Below are 20,161 nucleotides of genomic sequence, written 5' to 3'. Positions count from 1 at the left end.
TTACCTCATGGTTTCTTCATGTTGGGTCTTCTTTAAGACAAGTTCGTTGAATTTTTGTTGATCAATGAACTCCCTCTGCTTCCATTCCTCAGTCAAAGCCGTATAAAGATCAACTACAGGTAGGGGCGGATCTGCGAGTGTATAATTTGGACAGTGCACACTGTAATGATCATATTGTGTCCAGTAACTTCGGAAAGCTAATTTTTTCATTTCAGGGGAATAGGGGAATGTCGCCTCACCTCCAAACGAGGCTAAAGGGATCGTAAAACGGTCACGAGATCTATAGGGAAATAAAACCTAGCTGTAGACCAAATTAGCTATTTTCGAAGTGGGTTTCGAAGCCAGTCTTTTACGTGAAAAAAAGTAACGATTTTCTTTTGTTAACTAAAACTATCTTTAATAAACAAACACGATATTTCGGGAGTCAGTTTTGCCTTCCTCAGGGTTTGGTCCCTTCTGTCAACTGAGTCCCAAATTAACGTATTCATTTAATAAAGATAATTGTAAAAAGAAAACCATTTCTGACTTTAGGGGTGAAGCGGTGTGACAGACTGATACTCACGTGCGTGGGGGTTGCGGAACGTTCCTTAAAGCCCAAAGATGGAATGAAAATAGTTCGTGTGAGAAATTGTGCTCCAACAAAGTAACATCAACCACTCTGAATGAAGAACATTATTAGTAATTGATTGCATGGTCGTTATTTTGCCCTCTTGCAAAAAAAGATTGCATACCTTTTCACCGGTTTCGCCTCCCTAAATCGATTAGATTTCATTGGGTACATGTCTCCTTCTTCTTCAACTATCTTTTCCACTGGGCTGAAAAAAATATTCGGTCATTTATTTCTTCCTTACTATATACATATGTTATTACCATCTAAAAATATTGGAAGATATTGCAAAGAGATCGATTTTTGAGAAAACTATTTTATGTCCCATGCAGACATGGGTAGGTAGCTAAGTAATAGTGGCCGCTCCGAGGAGCCCAATTAGCGCTGTGGTGCGCCGTTTTGATGCCACAAACCCCTAAGATCGTGGCTGTTGTTATGAGAGCAGGAAGGCAGAGTCCAGCCGGCTCGGATCTTCAGAGCCAGCCCGTAGCATTCATGAAGGAAAGCAGTTCTCCCACCCTACAGCTAGAAATCTCTGAGGCTCCCAAATAATGGTTTCTCCAGTATCTTTAGCCTGACTCTAGCTAGAGCTAAGCAATCGTAGAGGAAGTGCCTTAGAGTTTTCCCCTCTTCTCCACAGTTTCGGCAATGCGAATTGTAGGGTTTGCCGAGCCCGGCGGTATGGTCCCTATGGGTCAGTGCCCCGTGTAGACTACCGTAATCTTGTATGCATATGCACGCATCTGGCACAAGAGCCCTCGTGATTGGGTTATGTTATAAACGGGCCAAATTCTCCTTGACTTGGCGCAAGCGGTAAGTATTCGCCATTCAAAGCCCGCAGCTGCTAAGTAGGGCCAGTAGATTCCGCTCTTGACAGCCACCAGCGAGACACCGACTGTAGCCGTCGAAGGGCAGCCAAAAACAGAACCCCGCCTAGCCAACCCGTCAGCCCGCTCATTTCCCTCCCTGTTTATATACCCGGGAACAAAGAGGAGGGTGACCTTAAGCGTGCCGTCCAGATTATTTAGCGCGTTTTTGCACGGTTCCACCATCCTGGAGGATGTCGTCGCTAAGTACAAAGCTTTGATGGCCGCTTGGCTGTCAGTGAAAACGGCTATGTTGCACTTGGGACTCGAATCATACTTCAGTCATCGACAGACTTCCAGTATCGCCAGCACTTCCCCTTGGAATACATTGGCGAAACCTAGGAGAGCACACGACTCAGATACACTGTAAACCCCCACGCCGACTCTGCAGACCACTTTTGATACATCGATGAAGATTACTGTATCATAACCTTGAAGCACGCGGCCCGTCCTTCACTCTACCCTGGTTGGAAAATCCACAGCATAGTTTCTCGAGCAGATCTGTTTGCTTCTGGCTTAGTACATGAGGAATGCCCAGATTTCCCGAGGTACCTCATCTAGGATGTTACGTGGAGAATGTGTGTCCAGGCGACCCGACTGAAAAAGAGAAAAATTGAAAATTTCCACCCCACCGGGTCGTAAAAATCGGCAAAATGCAAAATCGTCGGATTTTGGCGGGCGACGCCTCGTTTGAACGGGGAGGCGGCCAGATTCAGGAAATCTAAGAATTTTCACGCTGCGGTGCCGGGCAAGCGAGATATTGCAGAAAATGTAAGTCCAGACGACTTGGTCGAAATCGAGGGAAATTGAAAATTTCCAGGCCCCCCGGATCGTAGAAATTGGGAAAAATGCAAAATCTTCGGATTTCGGTGGGAGATGACTCGTTCGAACGGAGAGGCGGCCTAGACTCAGGAAATCCAAGAGTCTTCACGCTACGGTGTCGGGGAGGCGAGATATCGCGGAGAATGCGTATCCAGACGACGTGGTCGAAATCGAGGGAAATTGAAAATTCCCACGACCCCCGGGACTTAAAAATTGTCAAAAATGGAAAATCTTCGGCTTTTGGCGGGCGACGCCTTGTTCGAACGAGGAGGCGGCCAGATTTCCACGACCCCTGGGACGTAAAAATCGGCAAAAATGCAAAATCGTCGGATTTCCGTGGGCGATGCCTTGTTCGAACGGGGAGGCGGCCCAGATTCAGGAAATCCAGGAATTTTCACGCTACGGTGCCGAGGAGTCATGATAGTGCGGAAAATCTGTGTCCAAATCGAGGGAGATTGAAAATTTCCCACCCTCGGGTCGTAAAAATCGGCAAAATGCAAAATCGTCGGATTTTGGCGGGCGATGCCTCGTTTGAACGGGGAGGCGGCCAGATTCAGGAAATCTAAGAATTTTCACGCTATGGTGCCGGGGAGGCGAGCCATTGCGGAAAATGTGTGTCCACACCACCTGGTCGAAATCGAGGGAAATTGAAAATTTCCACGACTCCCGGGTCGTAAAAATTGGGAAAAATGCAAAATCGTCGGATTTCGGCGGGAGATACCTCGTTCGAACGGGGAGGCGACCCAGATTCACGAAATCCAAGAATTGTCACGCTGCGGTGCCGGGCAAGCGAGATATTGCAGAAAATGTAAGTCCAGACAACATGGTCGAATCGAGAGAAATTGAAAATTTCCACGACCCCCGGGACTTAAAAATCGGCAAAAATGGAAAATCTTCGGCTTTTGACGGGCGATGCCTTGTTCGAACGAGGAGGCGGCCAGATTTCCACGACCCCCGGGACGTAAAAATCGGCAAAAATGCAAAATCGTCGGATTTCCGTGGGCGATGCCCTGTTCGAACGGGGAGGCGGCCCAGATTCAGGAAATCCAGGAATTTTCACGCCACGGTGCCGAGGAGTCATGATAGTGCGGAAAATCTGTGTCCAAATCGAGGGAAGTTGAAAATTTCCCACCCCCGGGTCGTAAAAATCGGCAAAATGGAAAATCGTCGGATTTTGGCGGGCGATGCCTCGTTCGAACAGAGAGGCGGCCCAGATTCAGGAAATCCAGGAATTTCCACGCTACGGTGCCAGGGAGGCAAGATATTGCGGAGAATGTATGTCCAGACGACCTGGTCGAAAAAGAACAAAATTGAATGAATTTGCGGCGAATTACATGGTGGGGTCCGGTGTGCGGTTATGAAAGTGATTCGCATGAAAGCATGAGAGCACGCTTTGAGACCTTTGTGGACGAAGATGGTACGAGGTTGCGATGAACCACGGTCGTTGCTCTAATTTCTCGCATTTGTTGACGAAAATGGTCTATAAACAACTTTGGATCGCTGTCGGTGTTATCGTTGACGAACAATTCTCCGGGAAGTCGCAGAGTGGTTCCAAAAAGGAGTTCAGCCCAGCTGGCGGCTAAGTCCCCTTTGAACGAATTTCGCAGGCCCAAAAGGACAGTGGGCAAAATTCCAACCCAATTGACGTTGTCCTCGTGGCACATAATAGCTGCCTTCAGGGACCTGTAGAAACGTTCGACCAATCCGGTGAATGCCGGATGGTACGGAGAGGTACACGTACGTTTGCATCTCAGGAGTTTCGTAAGCGACGTGAAGAAGAAGAAGAATTCAAATTGAGTTCCCTCGGCGGAGGTGAGTTTCCTCTGGTAAAAAGCGATAGATAGTCATCGGTGATCACTCTGCAACGGCTCGAGCACTGCGCCTGCTGCCGCGTCGGATGCGTCGGTGATCAGAGCCCTTGGTTGGCCCGGTTGATAATGAGCCAGCAATGTGGTTTCAGCGGCTTCGGCTTCTGAAGTCCATGTTTTATCGCTTTCATTAGAATCGCGCTGATATTCGAGTAGAGGTGCCTTCAGGTCATTACCTTAAATTCGTACAGTCCAAACCGTGTAGTAACGGCGGTTTTGGGCATGTCCTCTCCGGCAAAAGGAATCTGGTGAAATGCTTTAAGCAGGTCAATTTTCGAAAAGACGACTTTTCCGGCGAAGCTTGTGACAACGTCCTGAATGTGAGGCACCGGGTAGCGATCCTGCTTAATCGCGGCATTAAACCTGCGGTAATCCTCACAGGGGCGCCAATAGTCTTGCTCCTTTTTTGGAACTAGGTGTAAAGGGCTAGCCCATGGTCTTTTAGAAGGACGACAGAAAGGATTCCTGCAGCAAATATTCAAATTCTGCTTTCGCGGTTTTTAATTTCTCCGGTTGAGACTGCGAGGACGCTCTACAGCAGGAGGACTGGTGGTAAGGATATGGTGAAAGACGCCATATTTTGGTCGCTCTCTCGGAATCGATGGATTAGTTATGGCGGGGTATTGCTTCAGCAAGCTCTGGTAACCGGAATCGCAGACTACCGAGGAAACAACGTTCTGCACGATTGAACTGATCCAGCCGACTGCTGACAAATGTGTGACAGGATCCATTATACATCTATTTTTCACGTCCCGAAATAGCCGAAATAGCTTAAGAAATCGGCTCCGATAATGGGTTTTTATACGTCAGCCACGCAAAAATCCCAAGAAAAGGATCGTCGTAGCTTAAGGGGTACTGTCAAGCGGCTGTGTCCATACTTTCTGATGGACTTGGAGCACGGAATGACGGATACCCCAGCTCCTGTGTTTATCAGAAAGTGTAACCGGGTGGACGGATCTGCTACGAACAAACGCCCATTTTTGTATACGCTGCGGTTGGCCGAGTCCAATAGCGTGACTACTAGTTTTTCGACTGGGTAGGTTGCCCAGACGCACAAGGTTTCCTGCATTTCCATTTCTTGCAATCTGTTGCATCATGGAAGGTTTCGTCGGTGCCGAAGATGGCGGGGAAATTTGTGTAATATGCTCAAAGGACGAAATTTCGACGATACGATCCGCGATTCTAGCCAATTCTGAAAGGTCATTTAGATTCGAAATTGGCAAGGTAGATTGCACTCGCGCAGGTAAGCAGCTCAGCCCAAATCTCTTGATGATTGCGTCAGCTAGCCTGCCGTTTGACATGGCCTGCATGGCTCGAAGCAACTGTGAAGACTTTTCGTCTCCGATCTCGGACGCGGTAACAAGGTCGGGGATTTTCGCCTCTTCGGACGGTGCGTAGACTTGTTCTAAAATGTCCGCGTCGAGTTCGCTAACTATTTTGTCAAATTTAACATTGTCTTTTTTCACACTATGAGCGCAGAACTGAGCTTCGAAGCGAGTAAACCCAACCCACATCACGACGTCTGGCTGGTCATCTACGGCGTCGGTGAAAGTCATCGTCAGCATGCTGCTCGTATTAATGTCGCCTGCCAGGAAGGTACAAAATGAGGTGCGCGAACTATGGTGATGCTACAATGTGCGCTCTGGGTCGTGTCCGCTGTGGTGTGACGCATCAATGGAGCGAAGTTAGCCACGCATCTCTACAGCACCATGCGCTGGTAGTGGATCCCTACAAGTAGTTGCCTCCCAGATCAGACTGGATTATCCTGGAACTCAGCACGAACATAATCCAATCCGTAAGATATCCCTCCAATCCATACTGGTCAGGGCTTCGTCGATGGCCTATGGCTAACGTTGTTGAAAGCCCCCTCTATATCCAAAAAGGCAGATAGGGTATAGTGCTTTTACTGCAGTGACCGCTCAACCGTGCCAATTAGTTAGTAGAGATGCGGTTTCTGTGGATTAGTCTTTGAGGTAGGCATGCTGGGAACCAGAGAAAGGCGTTTTTACTTAAGTGGATGCCCAGGACGCGTTCTAAGGTCTTCAGCACGAAAGGAGTTTGGTTGATTGGTCGAAAGTCCTTTCCGGTCCCATGGAAGCGCCTGCCAGCTTTCGGTATGAAAACCAATCTTGCGCGTCTCCAGGACTATGGTGCGTATCCTAAAGAGATACGGTAAATCTCAAATTTCACGGCACAATCCTTTCCTGTTGCTCCTGCAGCAGTCATGCCATTATGCCATCTGAGCCCGGAGGTTTGTATGGGGAAAAGCCGTTTATAGCCCAGCCAAAATCGGTAATTGCCGATTTGATAGTCTCGTGAGGCTGGGGTGGCCGCAAACCATTCAAACAAAAGACTCACAGTCCTCCTCGCCGGCGGGAAAGTGTACCTGAACCCAGCAGCTCCAAGCTTTCACCAGAAGATTCCGTCCAGGAGTCTTCCAATTTTTTAAGAACGGATAGGCTCTGATGTTGCTTGAACAGAATCTTACTGAACCTTGCGGATTCGCTGGTGCTTTCAATGTTCTGACAATAGTCCAACCGACTTGTACTTCTTTACGTAGTTCTCGTATGGCTGTCAATATTTATGGCTGGAGCAGATGTTGAAGATTTCCCTGGTGAGCTTCCTGATGCTGGAGAGATTTTCATTCCACCACGGTGGCAGTGTCTTCTTTCTGTATTCAGCAGGGCATGAGACTTTAAAGCTCAACTGTGTATTGCTGCCTACAAAAGTATATAAAGATATTTTGACAGGCAGTGCAGTTTGTGGACGCGTTGCGTTGCGTGGCGTATATGGGGTCGAACTTTTATACTCAACTTTAATCACTCAGATGAACTTTAATCGAATCTTAATGTTGAAAACTAATGAAAAGTATCTTTTGAATTGCGAGTGTTCAAGAATGGAAAAGTACTAATGGGCCTTAAATTTGTTACCTTTGGAGACAGAAAAAAAACTGTGGTTGAGATCCTAACTTGCTACCATAAATGTTCTAATAGTTTCATATTTGATGGATAGGTGGCGATAAAAGCTCGAAAACGTTTATATGGGATTTGAAGCAGAAAGAAGGAGTCTTAAAGGAAATCCCATCTGTAAAATTATTTATCATATCAAACCCGAGTTTGCAGAGGGTTCTCATGTGCGTAAAAAGCATGATTGTTATTACGTTCCACTAAAGCGACTTTGTTAGGTGAGTTATCGTACCAATGGAAGTTTTGCTTTCCACAGCTAGATGACGGGGCATGCGAGTATTGCCACGGATAAGATGGGCGTTTCGGTAGGTTTGTGTCCAAGAAAGATATCTGTTATGGAATGAGCTTTGGAAGTTATTCTTTTAAGGGTGCAATAGCTCAAGTAAAGTATCTAAGTGGGAACCAGTCATATTGTGTTGGTGGCAGTATCGCAATATTTAGGTTGAGTTGACATAATTTCGTGCAGTTCCGTGCACAGGGACTCATCTGAAGTGGCTTCGGCTACAAAACCTTATCAGGGGTATACTGGTACCGTGGGAACCGGGGTAGCCCCTGGACCCATATACTTCGGGAGAATTCCTGTCGTATATGAGTACAGCTCGGTTGTTTGCGGTTGGCCCCCTAGTTGGAGCTTCATGGGGGTTGTTGGTGATGCTCAAGCGAGGAGAGACCTTCGGGCTTCGGCGTGGTGTTGCGTTTCAACATGGGTGCCGTACTCCTTAGTTCGGTAGAGATTTAGGTATGTCTTGCATCCACCAGTATGAATGCTAACCTATGCACTTGGTATAGACTGGTACCGTTGTTGCTTGTCACAGCAGGGCTCTGATTGTGGTCCCAAAATCAATCCGTGTCTTAAGAAGACCGTGGGATTAAGTCTCCACGACAGGTACCTACGTTAAAACCCCAAGGACTTAACTGAACGGTTAGTTCAGTAACTATCATGGAGTGGATAAGAGAAGAGCGTGCGTTCGTCACAATCGTGTGATTATTTCAACTGTGTCCATTTAAAAAAAAATTAAAATGGCGCCTGGAGGTTCTGTTCCTGATCGGAAATCTATTGTTCAGTGAGTCGCCACGTTTATGGATGGTGGAAGTGTGTTTAAAAAAACCAGGACCCTCAAAAGGCTCCAGAGAATGTCGAGAAGGTACAGAAGGTGATTTGGAATTCCCCCAAGCGATCTGGACAATTAGGTGCTCTTAGGATTTCTGATCGCACAATTAGACGAATTCTCCTTGAGGACCTAAAATTTCATCCATACAAACTGGCAGTGGTTGCAGAAACTTAATACACGCAATTCAGATTCACGGAAAAGGGTGGATACTTTGACGAAAACAGGCATCATGACGCGCTTGTGTTTCTCAGCGACGAGGCAAATTTTCATCTGTCAGGGGATGTGTGGTTCCAACAAAATAGCGCCGCAGCTCCCATGCCATAAACATCAATGGCTCACTTGTGCTAGCATTTTCTTCAACGTTTTATCACTTTGAGTAGGGATCATGAATGGTTCGGCGTCCCACGTACAGTGACTACGGATCAGGAGACACAATTTGAGTTCATCTTTTTCTAAGCCCTAACAAGACGAATGGGTTATGAAAGAAGCCATGCAGTCCCCTATCACCTCGCAGCGAACGGAATGTTGGAACGCTGGCAGGGTGGACGGATGTACTCCCAATGGTTTTACTTGGAAGGTGGAATAGTTGCAAGGACGACATCTGAGGATTCAGTGTAGGAGATGCTTTACCGGACAACGCTTACGTTTCCAGGAGAGGTCATTGAGCCGAATGCATTCATCGAACACCTTTGTGAAACAATGCGAATACTTCGATTCGTGTAAGCAGCTCATCATTGTCAACGTAAAGTTTTTCGAAGGAAGAGTTTGGAAACCTGCACTCACGTTTTCCTTCAAGTGGACTCGACTTGGAAATTGCTAGTACAACTATACTTTAGGAAATATACTTTACTCACTTCAATTGAACAAATTCTCCTATTTTTGCCTGTGTCCTCCGATCTCGGGCTGGAAAAAATGGTCTCCCCGCTCGAGAACACGGTACGGGGCTTCATATAGAGGTTGCATCGGCTTCCGGACGGCATCCGTCCTGACCAGGACGTGCGTGCATGTGTCCAGTTCCTTGGGCGCACAGACAGGTGCGAACGAGTGTCGGATGGGAGGTGTGGCTTTGATGCGTCGAAGATTGTCCCTCAGCAGACTCAGCAAACCCGACTCTATGAGACCCGATCTCTTATCGAGCACCGAATCAGTTGGGAGCCTTGGGTTCTCCCCGTATACCAGCTCCGCGGGACTGGCCGCAAATTCCTCACGGCGGGTTGTTCGTAGGCCGAGTGGGACGAGAGGCAAGACTTGAGTCCAGGACTGATCGTCGCGTGCCAAAATCGCGGCTTTCAGCGTCCTATGTCAACGTTCTAGCATCCCATTGGATTGCGGGTGGTATGCCGTAGTCCGCTGGCGTTTGAAACTCAGGAGTTTGCCTAACTCCGAGAAATGGGTGGACTCAAATTCCATTCCCTGGTCAGTGATGACTACTGCAGGGACACCAAAGCGAGGGATCCACTCTCGACAGAAACTTCGGCACAAAATTGCGCCGTGGTCGAAGCTGACGAGGGGACGCTTTGTCGGGCTTTTGTTTCAAAGCATACGTGAGAGGCTTATGGTCCGTGAACACTGTGAACGGCTTGCCTTCTAGGGAGAAGCGAAAGTATTTGATGCTCAAGTATGCGGCGAGCAGTTCTGGATTGTAGGTACTGTAGTTCCGTTGAGCGGGGTTCAACTGCTTAGAGAAGAAGCTCAACGGCTGCCAGACCTGATTCACCTTTTGGTGAAGAGCAGCACCTACTGCGCTGTCAGAGGCATCAACAAAAATGACTAGAGGTGCATCTCGTAGAGGAAATGCCAAGCGTGTAGCGTCGGCCAGTTGTTGACGGGATTTGTCAAACGCGCGGACAGCTTCTTCAGACCACGCGTGTCCTTTGTTTTGGAGCCAGACAAGTACGCGTTCAAAACGGGCTGGTGTTGGGTAGCCTTGGGCAGAAGTTTATCATGCCCAAGAACATTCTCAACTTCTTCACTGTCTTCGGACGCGGGAACCTTGTAATTGCTTGTACCTTGTCTGGTTCGGGCTGTATTCCTTCAGGGGAATGGAGTGACCGTGGAATCTCACCTGTGTTTGAAGGAGTTTGCATTTCTCAATGTTTAGGACTAACCCGGCCGCATTGCACGAAAGTCATCCGGGTGAACTCGAAGCATGATGTGCAAAGTCGTGGATGAGCGGAATTGGATATGGGTTTGGAATAGTCTGTGCATTTAGCCTTCTGTAATCCCCACAGGGGCGCCATTCGCCGTTTGGCTTAGGGACCATATGCAGTAGGGAAGACCAACAGCTGCTTGAAGGGCTACAGATACCTTCTTGAAGAAGTTGCTCAAATAGCCAGTTTCTGAGGTGGTAGAGGACGCACCTTCGAGAAGATCGGGAAACCAGTGGTGTTAATGTGGTGCTGCACATTGTGCTTCAGTGGTTTAGAGAGACTGCACTCGGTAGAAATCTAGCTGAACTTTTCGAGAGGTGCCCGATTGTTACTTGTGTGAGATGCCATTTGGCCCGACGAATTAAGGTTGGTCGTGGGATCTATAAGAGCAAGTCCACCAGCAACCCATAGTGACACAAGAAGTCTGCGGCTAGTATGGGAATGTTGACATCCGCCAGGATGAATCACCACGAAAACGTCCTGCGCAAGCCAAGACTCACGTCCACTTGCCTATACCCGTAGGTGTTGATTCGGGAGGAATTTGCAGCCGCCAGTTTTAACTGTTGCGGGAATAGCCGATGGTGCCTTGGTACGGGAAGAACCGAAACCTCCGCACCAGTATTTACGAGGTAGTTGCGCCTGCTGAGGGGATAAGCAGAATATCCCAAGTTGTATATGAAATTGACTTCAATGGAAAGTAAATCAACGCTTCTACGGAGCACCTGAAGCCTGCATTCCTGGAAGCTACAGTCGACAACCGCACCAACAAAGAGGATTCCAAGTGACAGTGCAATTCTATGGACTCCAATCAACACAGCTCCAAAACATATCGCTGAACTTATCCAACAGCCGCGGAAGCAGGTAAAAAATAGTGCAGATTTCCTCACTCAGGGGGAAGTACTGTGGCAACTCAGCTGAACAAACCCAATTGGTTTAGAGTTTTGTTACGAGAGGCAGCAGCAGCGACATAGCGAGGTATTGAGATGTCAGCGGCAATAACGTGTGACTTTCTAGTTTAGTTTTAGTATTCTCGGATGAAATAAAGTGATTTGTATTTAGAAATATCTCCTTTTCTTTCCTTTATTGAGAAAGACGTACATGTGGTAATACACCCGCTGCTTTTATCTATATCTTTCACGTAAAAATTGCAATTATTAAACCGCGGAGACCACCCTTTACACTTTCACGATGGAGCACTTCTACCAAAACCTTCGGAGAGTAAACATTTGTAGATGATTTTGCGTTTCTTAGAAGGAGGGTGGCGGGGATCACTCCCGCAAATACCATTACAGTTGGTTCTAAGACATTAGAGTAGGTAGCTCTGATTTGCCCAAAAAAGTTTATCTTTGAGCAGGACATCAATCCAAGGACTTTGATTCTATAATCGCCTCGCTGGTCACCACAAGACCTAAGATAATAGTGTCTCCAATCGCCACGGGACACAAAGTCGTGATTCTCCTTTTGGTCAAGGTGACTACCTCGGGTTTTTTACCACCGCTAGTTTGAAACTTTGAACAGCATCCATCCCCTTATCTGTCACATTAATGTGCCTAGTTTGTTATAGTGCGCCTAGATGTAACAACCGCAACATGCATAACTGGCCAGGAGCGACTTTTCTGGCAGGTGGAAAGCGTTCCAGGGAACCATCCCTAGGATAGACTCTTGTACTAGCCGTGATCTTCATCCTTATCTAGTCCTCCTGTGCATCGTAGAACAGGGAGTGGTCTACCAGATAATCGACAGGGGTTACGATGGGTACTACTTCTCAGGAACGATGGCTGCGCGCCTTAGCTCAATGAACTGTATCCACAGACATGTATCTACTGCGGATGTCCCGGATCATAAAATTGAACTGCCATGGAGATAAATACCAGGCAGCATGTAGGAAAATCTGTTTTTGAAGAGGTGCCAGTCAGTCGCGCTTCTTTCTTCACCGAGAAACTGTCGCAAGGCTACTATCTAGGATGCATGTCGAGTGAAATCCAGGGGACTATTTGCTCGGGCACCTTGGGGATGTCACTCTCTTTAAGCAACTCGTTAAGGCTTGCATCCGACCCTCCAGTATCTGTGTTTAGGTCTATGTGGCGGGTATCATTATTACAGGAAATTTTTGATCTAAAATTCAAATTAGCGGGAGGAGGCGAAAGTAATTTTCCCTCGTAATATACCAAGCACCTCGGCGGCCTGGTCAGATTATGCTTCAGGTTAAAGTTGCATAATTCGGCAAGTCCTCACACGACCTCCGCGTGGTGGCCGCTGGAAACCGTCTTCGGGCGGGCAAAGAGTGTGTAGGGCCGGGCTGGGAGTAGGCCCATCCAACTGACGAGGATCTGCTTGTCTGCTGGTCATGTGTTAGGGGCAAGTAGATCTGGGGGGGGGGATGGACCGAAGCAACAGCCTGGGGATCGTCCTCCCTGCACCGGAGAAGGTGCTAATAGGACCCCAAGCCAAGGTGGAACAGCATACGCCGAGGGCTGCGTGGCCAATGGGGAGCTTGGTCTTTAGTATGCGAACTCTGAATACCTTGGGCACCTTCAGTTTCAAATAAGACCCTTACCCTGGTGGCCGGGTCAGCCAGGGTGGACATTCTTCCCGGACTACTCGTGGGACCAAGACATGGACTCAATTAACAAAAAAACTAAAACGACGATAGAAGAGGAGGAGATGATGCCAGGCGCATCATCGGAGGACGAGCTGCTGGCCTCCAGCCAGGAGACAGTGGCCGTCGAGAGCAGTACACTCGGTGCCAGCCGTAGCACCGTTGTGCTGAAACCAACCGCAGGGACCTCCCGGAGCGAGGCGTCAGACGGACTAGTGGCTTCCAGCCTAGAACCCACTGCCGTCAAGCTGGGTGTAGCGAGTACCAGACATAGTACTCCTGACCCGAAGCCCTCAGCGTCGGGGGATCCCTCGAAAACGAAAACCGACAAGAATGTCGGTCGCCGGAAACCGGCTAAGAAGCGAAGGTCCACGGGTGTCCTGCTCAAGAGCCAGTACCAGAAGGCCATGCATATTCTCGGCAAGATAGCCAAGAATAAGGAGGCCGGTACTGTCGACGAGCGGGATGAAAAAGACTTCGCTAAATACCAGGCGACTGTTGATGAATACAACAGCAAACGAGCAGAAGGCGAAGCCCATCGCTCTAAAACGCAACCGATCTCAAGACGAGGTCGAACAACATAAGAAGCGGAGCAGAGTGGGTAAGAGCGCAGACACCAAGCAACATCCGAAGGAAATTATACAGCAACCGTCAGCCGGCGGGCCACGTACTGCGAAGCCCTTCAGCGACGTGGCCAGGAGTCACTTACGTGTGGTGCTGGCGGATGGCAATTCTGCTAGCGGCAAACTAACGCTGGAGGTGTGGACCAGTGTGAGGCTAGGCTGTCGGGCATGGTCTATGAACATCTCGTGGAGACCGGAGGCAAGCACCCGGGACTCACTCCCCACTTTGATTCATCTCAGGTGGTCCGTGGGTTCCACGTAATAGCTTGCATGGACCAGTTCTCTAAGGACTTTCTCGGCTCGTGTATCGCTAAAATCAGCGACGCCTGGGAGGGCGTTAAGCTCAAGATTATCCCTTACGACGAGATTCCCAGGAGACCGGTCGCTCGCATCTGGTTGCCGAAGATCCGCATGGAGAAGGACAAGCTCGTCCATTTCCTGCGCCTTCACAACCCCGGGATTCCCATGGACGACTGGGTTGTTATAAAGGAGGAGGAACCTCAGATAAACAGCCAGCCCGTACTACTCCGCATAAACGAGGAGTGCCTGGAGGTACTGAAAAAGGCTGATTATAAAGTGTGATCGGAGTCAGGAATGCCAAAGTAAAAGTGTTCCGTTCTGCGAAACCGGACGATGACCTTGACCCAATCGATGCCGCCAACGAGCTGTTGGAGGAGATGACGATCGACGGTCCGACGAGGGCTGACAAACCCCCCACGCAAGCAGATCATGCTGAGGGTAACGCAGATAAATCTGCAGCACTCGAAGTGCGCCTCGGCTAATCTGCTCGTCTCCCTCTTAGAGGAAGACATCGACATCGCATTAATACAGGAGCCCTGGGTCGGAAGCGACCGAACCATCAAAGGGCTCCAAAGCAAATATTTTAATTTATTCCACAGCACAGGAGACGCTGATCAGGATAGACCTAGAGCATGTATTCTTGCTAGGAAGAGTCTGCACGCTTTCCTGTGCCCGGACCTGAGTTCCAGCGACCTAGTTGTGATCAAGCTGGAGCAGGTGGGGGCAGAGAACGTGTATATTTCCTCGGCTTACATGGCTCATGACCGATCAGCTCCGCCAGAAGAACTACAACATCTGACGAACACCATAACAGCAAAGAAAACCAACCTGCTGATAGGCTGCGACGCTAATGCAAGGCATACGCTTTGGGGCAGCTCCGAAATCAACGAAAGAGGTGAGTCATTCTTTGATTTTATTATTACTTCAAATCTATCGGTGTGTAACAGGGGCAGTACACCAACCTTTCATTTCCCCTGCTCGGAGAACTGTGACGGTTGGGAGGAGGTCCTTGATATCACCCTAATAACAGACAACGGGATTCTTAGGGTGGAGGACTGGAGAGTGTCTCTTCAGTCTAGATCTCGCCGCAGAGGTTCCCAAGCCCTTTAGAGACCCTCGGAGGATCGACTGGAGAAAGTTTGGTCAGGTAATTAAGAACAAACTCTCCGGTGCGCAAATTGGCAGGATTGGCACGACAGACGAACTGGAGTCAAAGGTCGGGGCTCTGGAGAAGGCTTTTGATACCGCCTTCAAAGTCTCGTGCCCTGCTAAGTATAGCAAAAAGACCCTGCCACCGTGGTGGAACGAAGATCTCTCTAGTCTCAGGAAGCTGACCAGAGAAATCTTCAACATCTGCTACAGGCAAAAACACTGGCAGCCATATAAGGACTGCCTAAAGAAGTACAAGTCGGCCATCAGGACCGCCAAGAGGCGGTCTTGGCTAGACTATTGTCAGAACATTGAAAGCACTAGTGAATCCGCGAGGCTCAATAAGATTCTGTCCAAGAAACATAAGAGTCCATCCTTCTTTAAAAAATCGGAAGGCTCCTGAACGGAATCTTTTAGCGAAACCTTGGAGCTGCTGGTGCAAACGCACTTTCCCTCCAGCGAGGAGGACTGTGAGTCAGAACCTCGCTTGGAGGGTTTGCGGCAACCCCAGCTGTGCGAGGCTATCAAATCGGTCATTACCGGGGGTAGGATCGGCTGGGCTATAAACAGCTTCTCCGCATACAAATCTCCAGGCCCAGATGGCATAATGCCAGTTGGCTTGTTGAGATTTACCGGAGCTGCATCACTTCAGGATACGTACCGCAGTCCTGGAGGTGCGCACGGGTGGTTTTCATACCGAAAGCCGGCAGGCGAGGTCATGAGTCCGCGAAGGACTTTCGGCCAATCAGCCTGACCTCTTTCGTGCTGAAGACCCTAGAGCGCGTCCTGGACATTCACTTAAGGACGATTATGGAGAGAACGCCTTTCTCTAAGTCCCAGCATGCCTACCTCAAAGGAAAATCCACAGAAACCGCCCTCCACGAGGTAATTGGCACGGTTGAGCGGTCGATGCAGTACAAGCAGTATACCCTTGCTGCCTTCTTGGATATAGAAGGAGCTTTCAACAACGTCAGTACCAACGCCATCAAGGAAGCCTTGACCGGTATTGGATTGGAGGGGTATCTCACGCTTTGGATTATATCCATGCTGAGTACCAGGATAATCCAATCCGATCTGGAAGGCAACCACTTGACCAGAGCTGTGAACAGAGGCACGCCAAGACAAAATTTTACGTACATTGGACAGCAGCCGGGTGAAGGTGGTGGCGTATGCCGACGACTTGGTGATATTAGTATCAGGGATTTTTCTGTCCATTATGAGCGACATCATGGAAGGAGCGTTGCGAAAGGTGTGCCTGTGGGCCGCAAGATGCGGACTCAGCATAAACCCAACCAAAACGCAACTGATGCTATTCACCACCAAGACAAGGATACCTGAATTCCATCTATCACGGCTGAATGAACAAAGATTGGTTCTTTCCTCTAATGTAAAGTATCCTGGACCCTAAGCTAAATTGGAGGTTGAACATAGAACTGAGGGTTAAGAAGGCCTGTATAGCCTTCTATGCCTGTAAGAGAACCTTTGCGAAGAAATGGGGTCTCCGGCCGAGGATGGTTCTCTGGATGTACACCGCTGTAGTGCGTCCGATCCTCACGTACGGATCTATTGTATGGTGGCAGGCTTTGAAGAAGAAATGCAATAGAACAAAGCTTAATAGGATTCAGAGAACCGCGTGTGCAGGTGCTACGGGGGCTCTGCAGTCCTGCCCGGCAGATGCTCTCAATGTACTCCTGCATCTCCTCCCCCTAGACCTCCACGTCAAATATGTTGCAGCGTGCAGTGCCGTCAGACTACGTGAGTTCGGATGCTGGGCAGCGAAGTCCTGGCGATATTGGAAGTCTGTCGATGGCTGGAGCGTGATTCGAGCCCCAAGCGAAACATAGCCATTCTGACCGACAGCCAAGCGGCCATCAAGGCCTTGTACTCAACGACGACATCTTCCCGGTTGGTGGGGCAGTGCAGAGACACGCTCAACCATCTGGGCGGCACGCTCAACATCACTCTCCTCTGGGTTCCCGGGCATAGGAACATAGAGGGGAATGAGCGGGCTGACGGATTGGCCAGGCAAGGCTCTGCTCTTGGCAGTCCCTCGGCGAATACAGTCGGTGTTCCGCTGGCGGCTGTCGGGGGCCAAGTCTACTCGCACTACCTAGCAGCCGCGGGCCTGAGATGGCGAAGGCTTACAAGCTGTGCCAAATCAAGGAGAATTTGGCCCGCTTATAACATAGCCCAATCACGAGAGCTCCTGTGCCAGACGCGTGCAAATGCATTCAAGATTACGGCGGTCTGCACGGGGCACTGGCCCATAGGGGACCATGCCGCTAGGCTCGGCTTACCCAACAACTCGCATTGCCGAATCTGCGGAGAAGGGAGGGAAACCCTCATGCACTTTCTCTACGATTGCCCAGCTCTGGCTCAAGTCAGGCTGTGGACGCTGGGTAAACCATTCTTTGGGGACCTCAGCGAGGTTTCTAGCTGCAGGGTCGGAGAGCTGCTTACCTTCGTGAATGCTACGGGCTGGCTCTGAAGATCCGAGCCGGCTGGACTCTGCTTCCCTGTTCCCATAACAATAGTCACGGTCAATTTTCTTGAAGTAAATGGAAGCCAATAGGAACTCTTGGCCGCGTTTGAGAGAAGAATCCTCCGAAGAATTTGTGGCCCCCTACACGAGGATGGACGATTCCGTAGCCTACACAATGACGAAATCTATGAGCGGTACCAGAGACCGTCCGGTTGTGGATAAAATCCGGTTCAATAGGTTACAGTGGGCGGGTCACTTAATCCGTATGGACGAGGACGATTCATCCCGGAAAGTCTATAGGGGCAATATCTATGGTAGAAAAAGAAAACGAGGCAGACCCTGTCTAAGATGGAGCAATGGCGTAGGCCAGGACGCCAGACAGCTTTTAGGGATATCGAATTGGTGGACCTCGGCCTAAAACCGGGATGTCTGCAGTTATTAAGGCAGGCCTAGACCGGATACCGGTTGTTGCGCCATTGATGATGATGCTGAATAGGAACTCCCACAATCACACTTGGTGAAGCCGGATCGATTAGCGTCCTTTGTTTCTTCCCAATAGGATTGGAAAAATAGTCAATTGTTACCAGCAGACTATACTTACTCCATATCTCTTTCCATATTTTTCAGCAAATTATGAGTATACAAATCAATAGATTTCTGCATATTCTTCTCTATTTCATTTCGGTAGATCCTCAAGGCTATCTTATCTTGTTTTGAGAACCTTGCACTCTCTAGATGAACCGTCTTCCGTAGCCCATTCAATATGTATTCAATGCTTTGTATCTGTTTGACCACCACTTCGCCATCGTCAACTCGGCCTTCCTTCAATCTGATCAAGGTTAGATCTGGAGTCGAATCGTTCTGCGTCAAAATGGATAGTTCATTGCGTGCCAATGACCAGTCCTCCCCTGATCCTAGCTTTTCTTTCATTGTATAGTTCCACTTCGAGATGTAATTAAGAACTTCGGCCGGTTGGAAATTATTTGGCAGTCCGTCACACTTGAAGTAGTTCAGCCAAATTTGCTCCTTTTTATTCTCGCTTTTAGTTCGGATCGCATTACGCCTGATATCTGAAGATGACAATCTTAATGACGCTTTTTATGCTTATATATATTTTGCAGTACATTCAATGTTTTTGAGTGTTTCTGTCAGTAATCTCTTTTGCATTGTCCACTTTTTTGAGGCTGTATTTCGCTGTTCCTCCATTAAATTTTGAAGATCCTGAAACTCTTGTTCAAGGGCTCGAAAATCGCTGGAAATTTTTTTCTTCAGAATATGGTATTTCTATGGAGATTACTTACTCGAGTCTCTCCTCTTTGGTCGCATCTTTCCGTTTCTGGGTTTTGACCATTTTTGCGCCGTCCGGTCTATTAGATGGGGAGAAGGACCTTCGTAGTTTTAATTTTGGCTTTGAGAGTCGTTAAAACTATTATCAAATACACAAACAAAAAAGTAGAAAACATACAAAAGTTTAAATGAATATTTACATAAAGTTTACTGACAGGTACAAAAATGTGTACTATGTCAAAATGAAACCATAATACGGATGGAGACAGCAGAGAGAAGGGTTTCTTTTTTTCGTTACTCGATAAGGGAGAAAGGCCATTGTGACTCCGGATTTGGCGATTTGGGGGGGGGGGGGGGGGGGGAGGGGATTTCAATGTTCTGCGTTGCGGATCATGAAGCAGCACCAGTTGTCCTTCTAGAAAGCCTTCAAAATTTTCCCTCAATTCGTACGCTACCTTCATTCTCCCACTCATCGTCATCATCAACGGTGCAACAACCGGTATACGGCCTAGACCTGCTTTAGTAAGAAACTCCAGACACCCCGGTTTCTTACTATATTTCCTAACTAATTCTTCAGCCTTTGTCCCGTTCACAAGCGGGGTCGGCTCGTCGTGATCGGCTTCGCCATTTGGCTCTATCGAATGCCTGATCTGGGTGCAATCTCGAGGCTTTCAAATCCCCATCAAGCGTACCAAGCCACCGTTGTTTAGGTCTGCATTTTGGTCGTTTACCTTCAGACTAATCTTGGCAAGTGAATTCTCGTTGGCACGAATTGCGTGACCATACCATCGAAGACGCCTCTTTCGCAACTTTTCCACGATCGGTGCAACCCCGTAACGATCGCGGATATCCTCATTTCAGATTTGATGTAAACGTGTGACGCCACTAGTCCAACGTAGCATCTTCGTCTCCATTACCGCAAGACGCCGTTCATTGTCTTTTACAGTCGGCCAACACTCAGAACCATAGAGAGCGACTGGACGGACACATTTTAGATTTGAGACTAATTCAATGTCCCTAAAAGCTGTCTGGCGTCTTTACCTGCGCCCTCGCTCTATCTCAGGCAGGGTCTGCCACGTCTTCTTTTTCTATCATAGATATTGCCCTTATAAACTTTCCGGGCTGGATCATCCTTATCTACACGGATTGGGTTATCCGCGGAACAGTTTTTGTAAGCTGAAATAGGCTCTATTGGCTGCCAACACCCGTCCGCGGATTTCCTCATTGTAGCTGTTATCGGTTGTGATTTTCGACCCTAGATACGAGAAGTTTTCAACGGTCTCAAAGCTGTAATACCGTCGGCCCATTACGATCTATAATTTTTAAGCCG

At 48.5% G+C, this 20,161-nt stretch overlaps 1 protein-coding gene across 1 annotated transcript; it reads right to left on the bottom strand.

The window, feature by feature from the left end:
• Positions 1 to 19,040, bottom strand: LOC119654151. The gene is made up of 6 exons (XM_038059314.1): positions 18,846 to 19,040; positions 18,669 to 18,796; positions 18,146 to 18,614; positions 732 to 815; positions 563 to 658; positions 1 to 280 (listed from the first exon to the last, which is right to left on the bottom strand). The coding sequence occupies exons 1-6, from the start codon at positions 18,893 to 18,895 to the stop codon at positions 1 to 3; spliced, it is 1,107 nt and encodes a 368-aa protein (XP_037915242.1). The 5' UTR covers positions 18,896 to 19,040.
• Between the last annotated feature and the right edge of the window lie 1,121 nt (positions 19,041 to 20,161).

This window comes from Hermetia illucens, chromosome 4 (genome assembly GCF_905115235.1).
Source record: "Hermetia illucens chromosome 4, iHerIll2.2.curated.20191125, whole genome shotgun sequence".
Lineage (NCBI taxonomy): Eukaryota > Metazoa > Arthropoda > Insecta > Diptera > Stratiomyidae > Hermetia > Hermetia illucens.
This window is presented reverse-complemented; position numbering and strand designations above follow the sequence as displayed.

Excerpts from the sequence above, each read along its gene's own strand:
- LOC119654151 (XM_038059314.1), bottom strand. The coding sequence starts at position 18,895 with ATGGTCAAAACCCAGAAACGGAAAGATGCGACCAAAGAGGAGAGACTC. Across the intron at positions 816-18,145 it reads AATATGGAAAGAGATATGGA|CCCAGTGGAAAAGATAGTTG; the intron begins GTAAGTATAGTC and ends TATTTTTTTCAG. Across the intron at positions 281-562 it reads GTTCCGCAACCCCCACGCAC|ATCTCGTGACCGTTTTACGA; the intron begins GTGAGTATCAGT and ends ATTTCCCTATAG.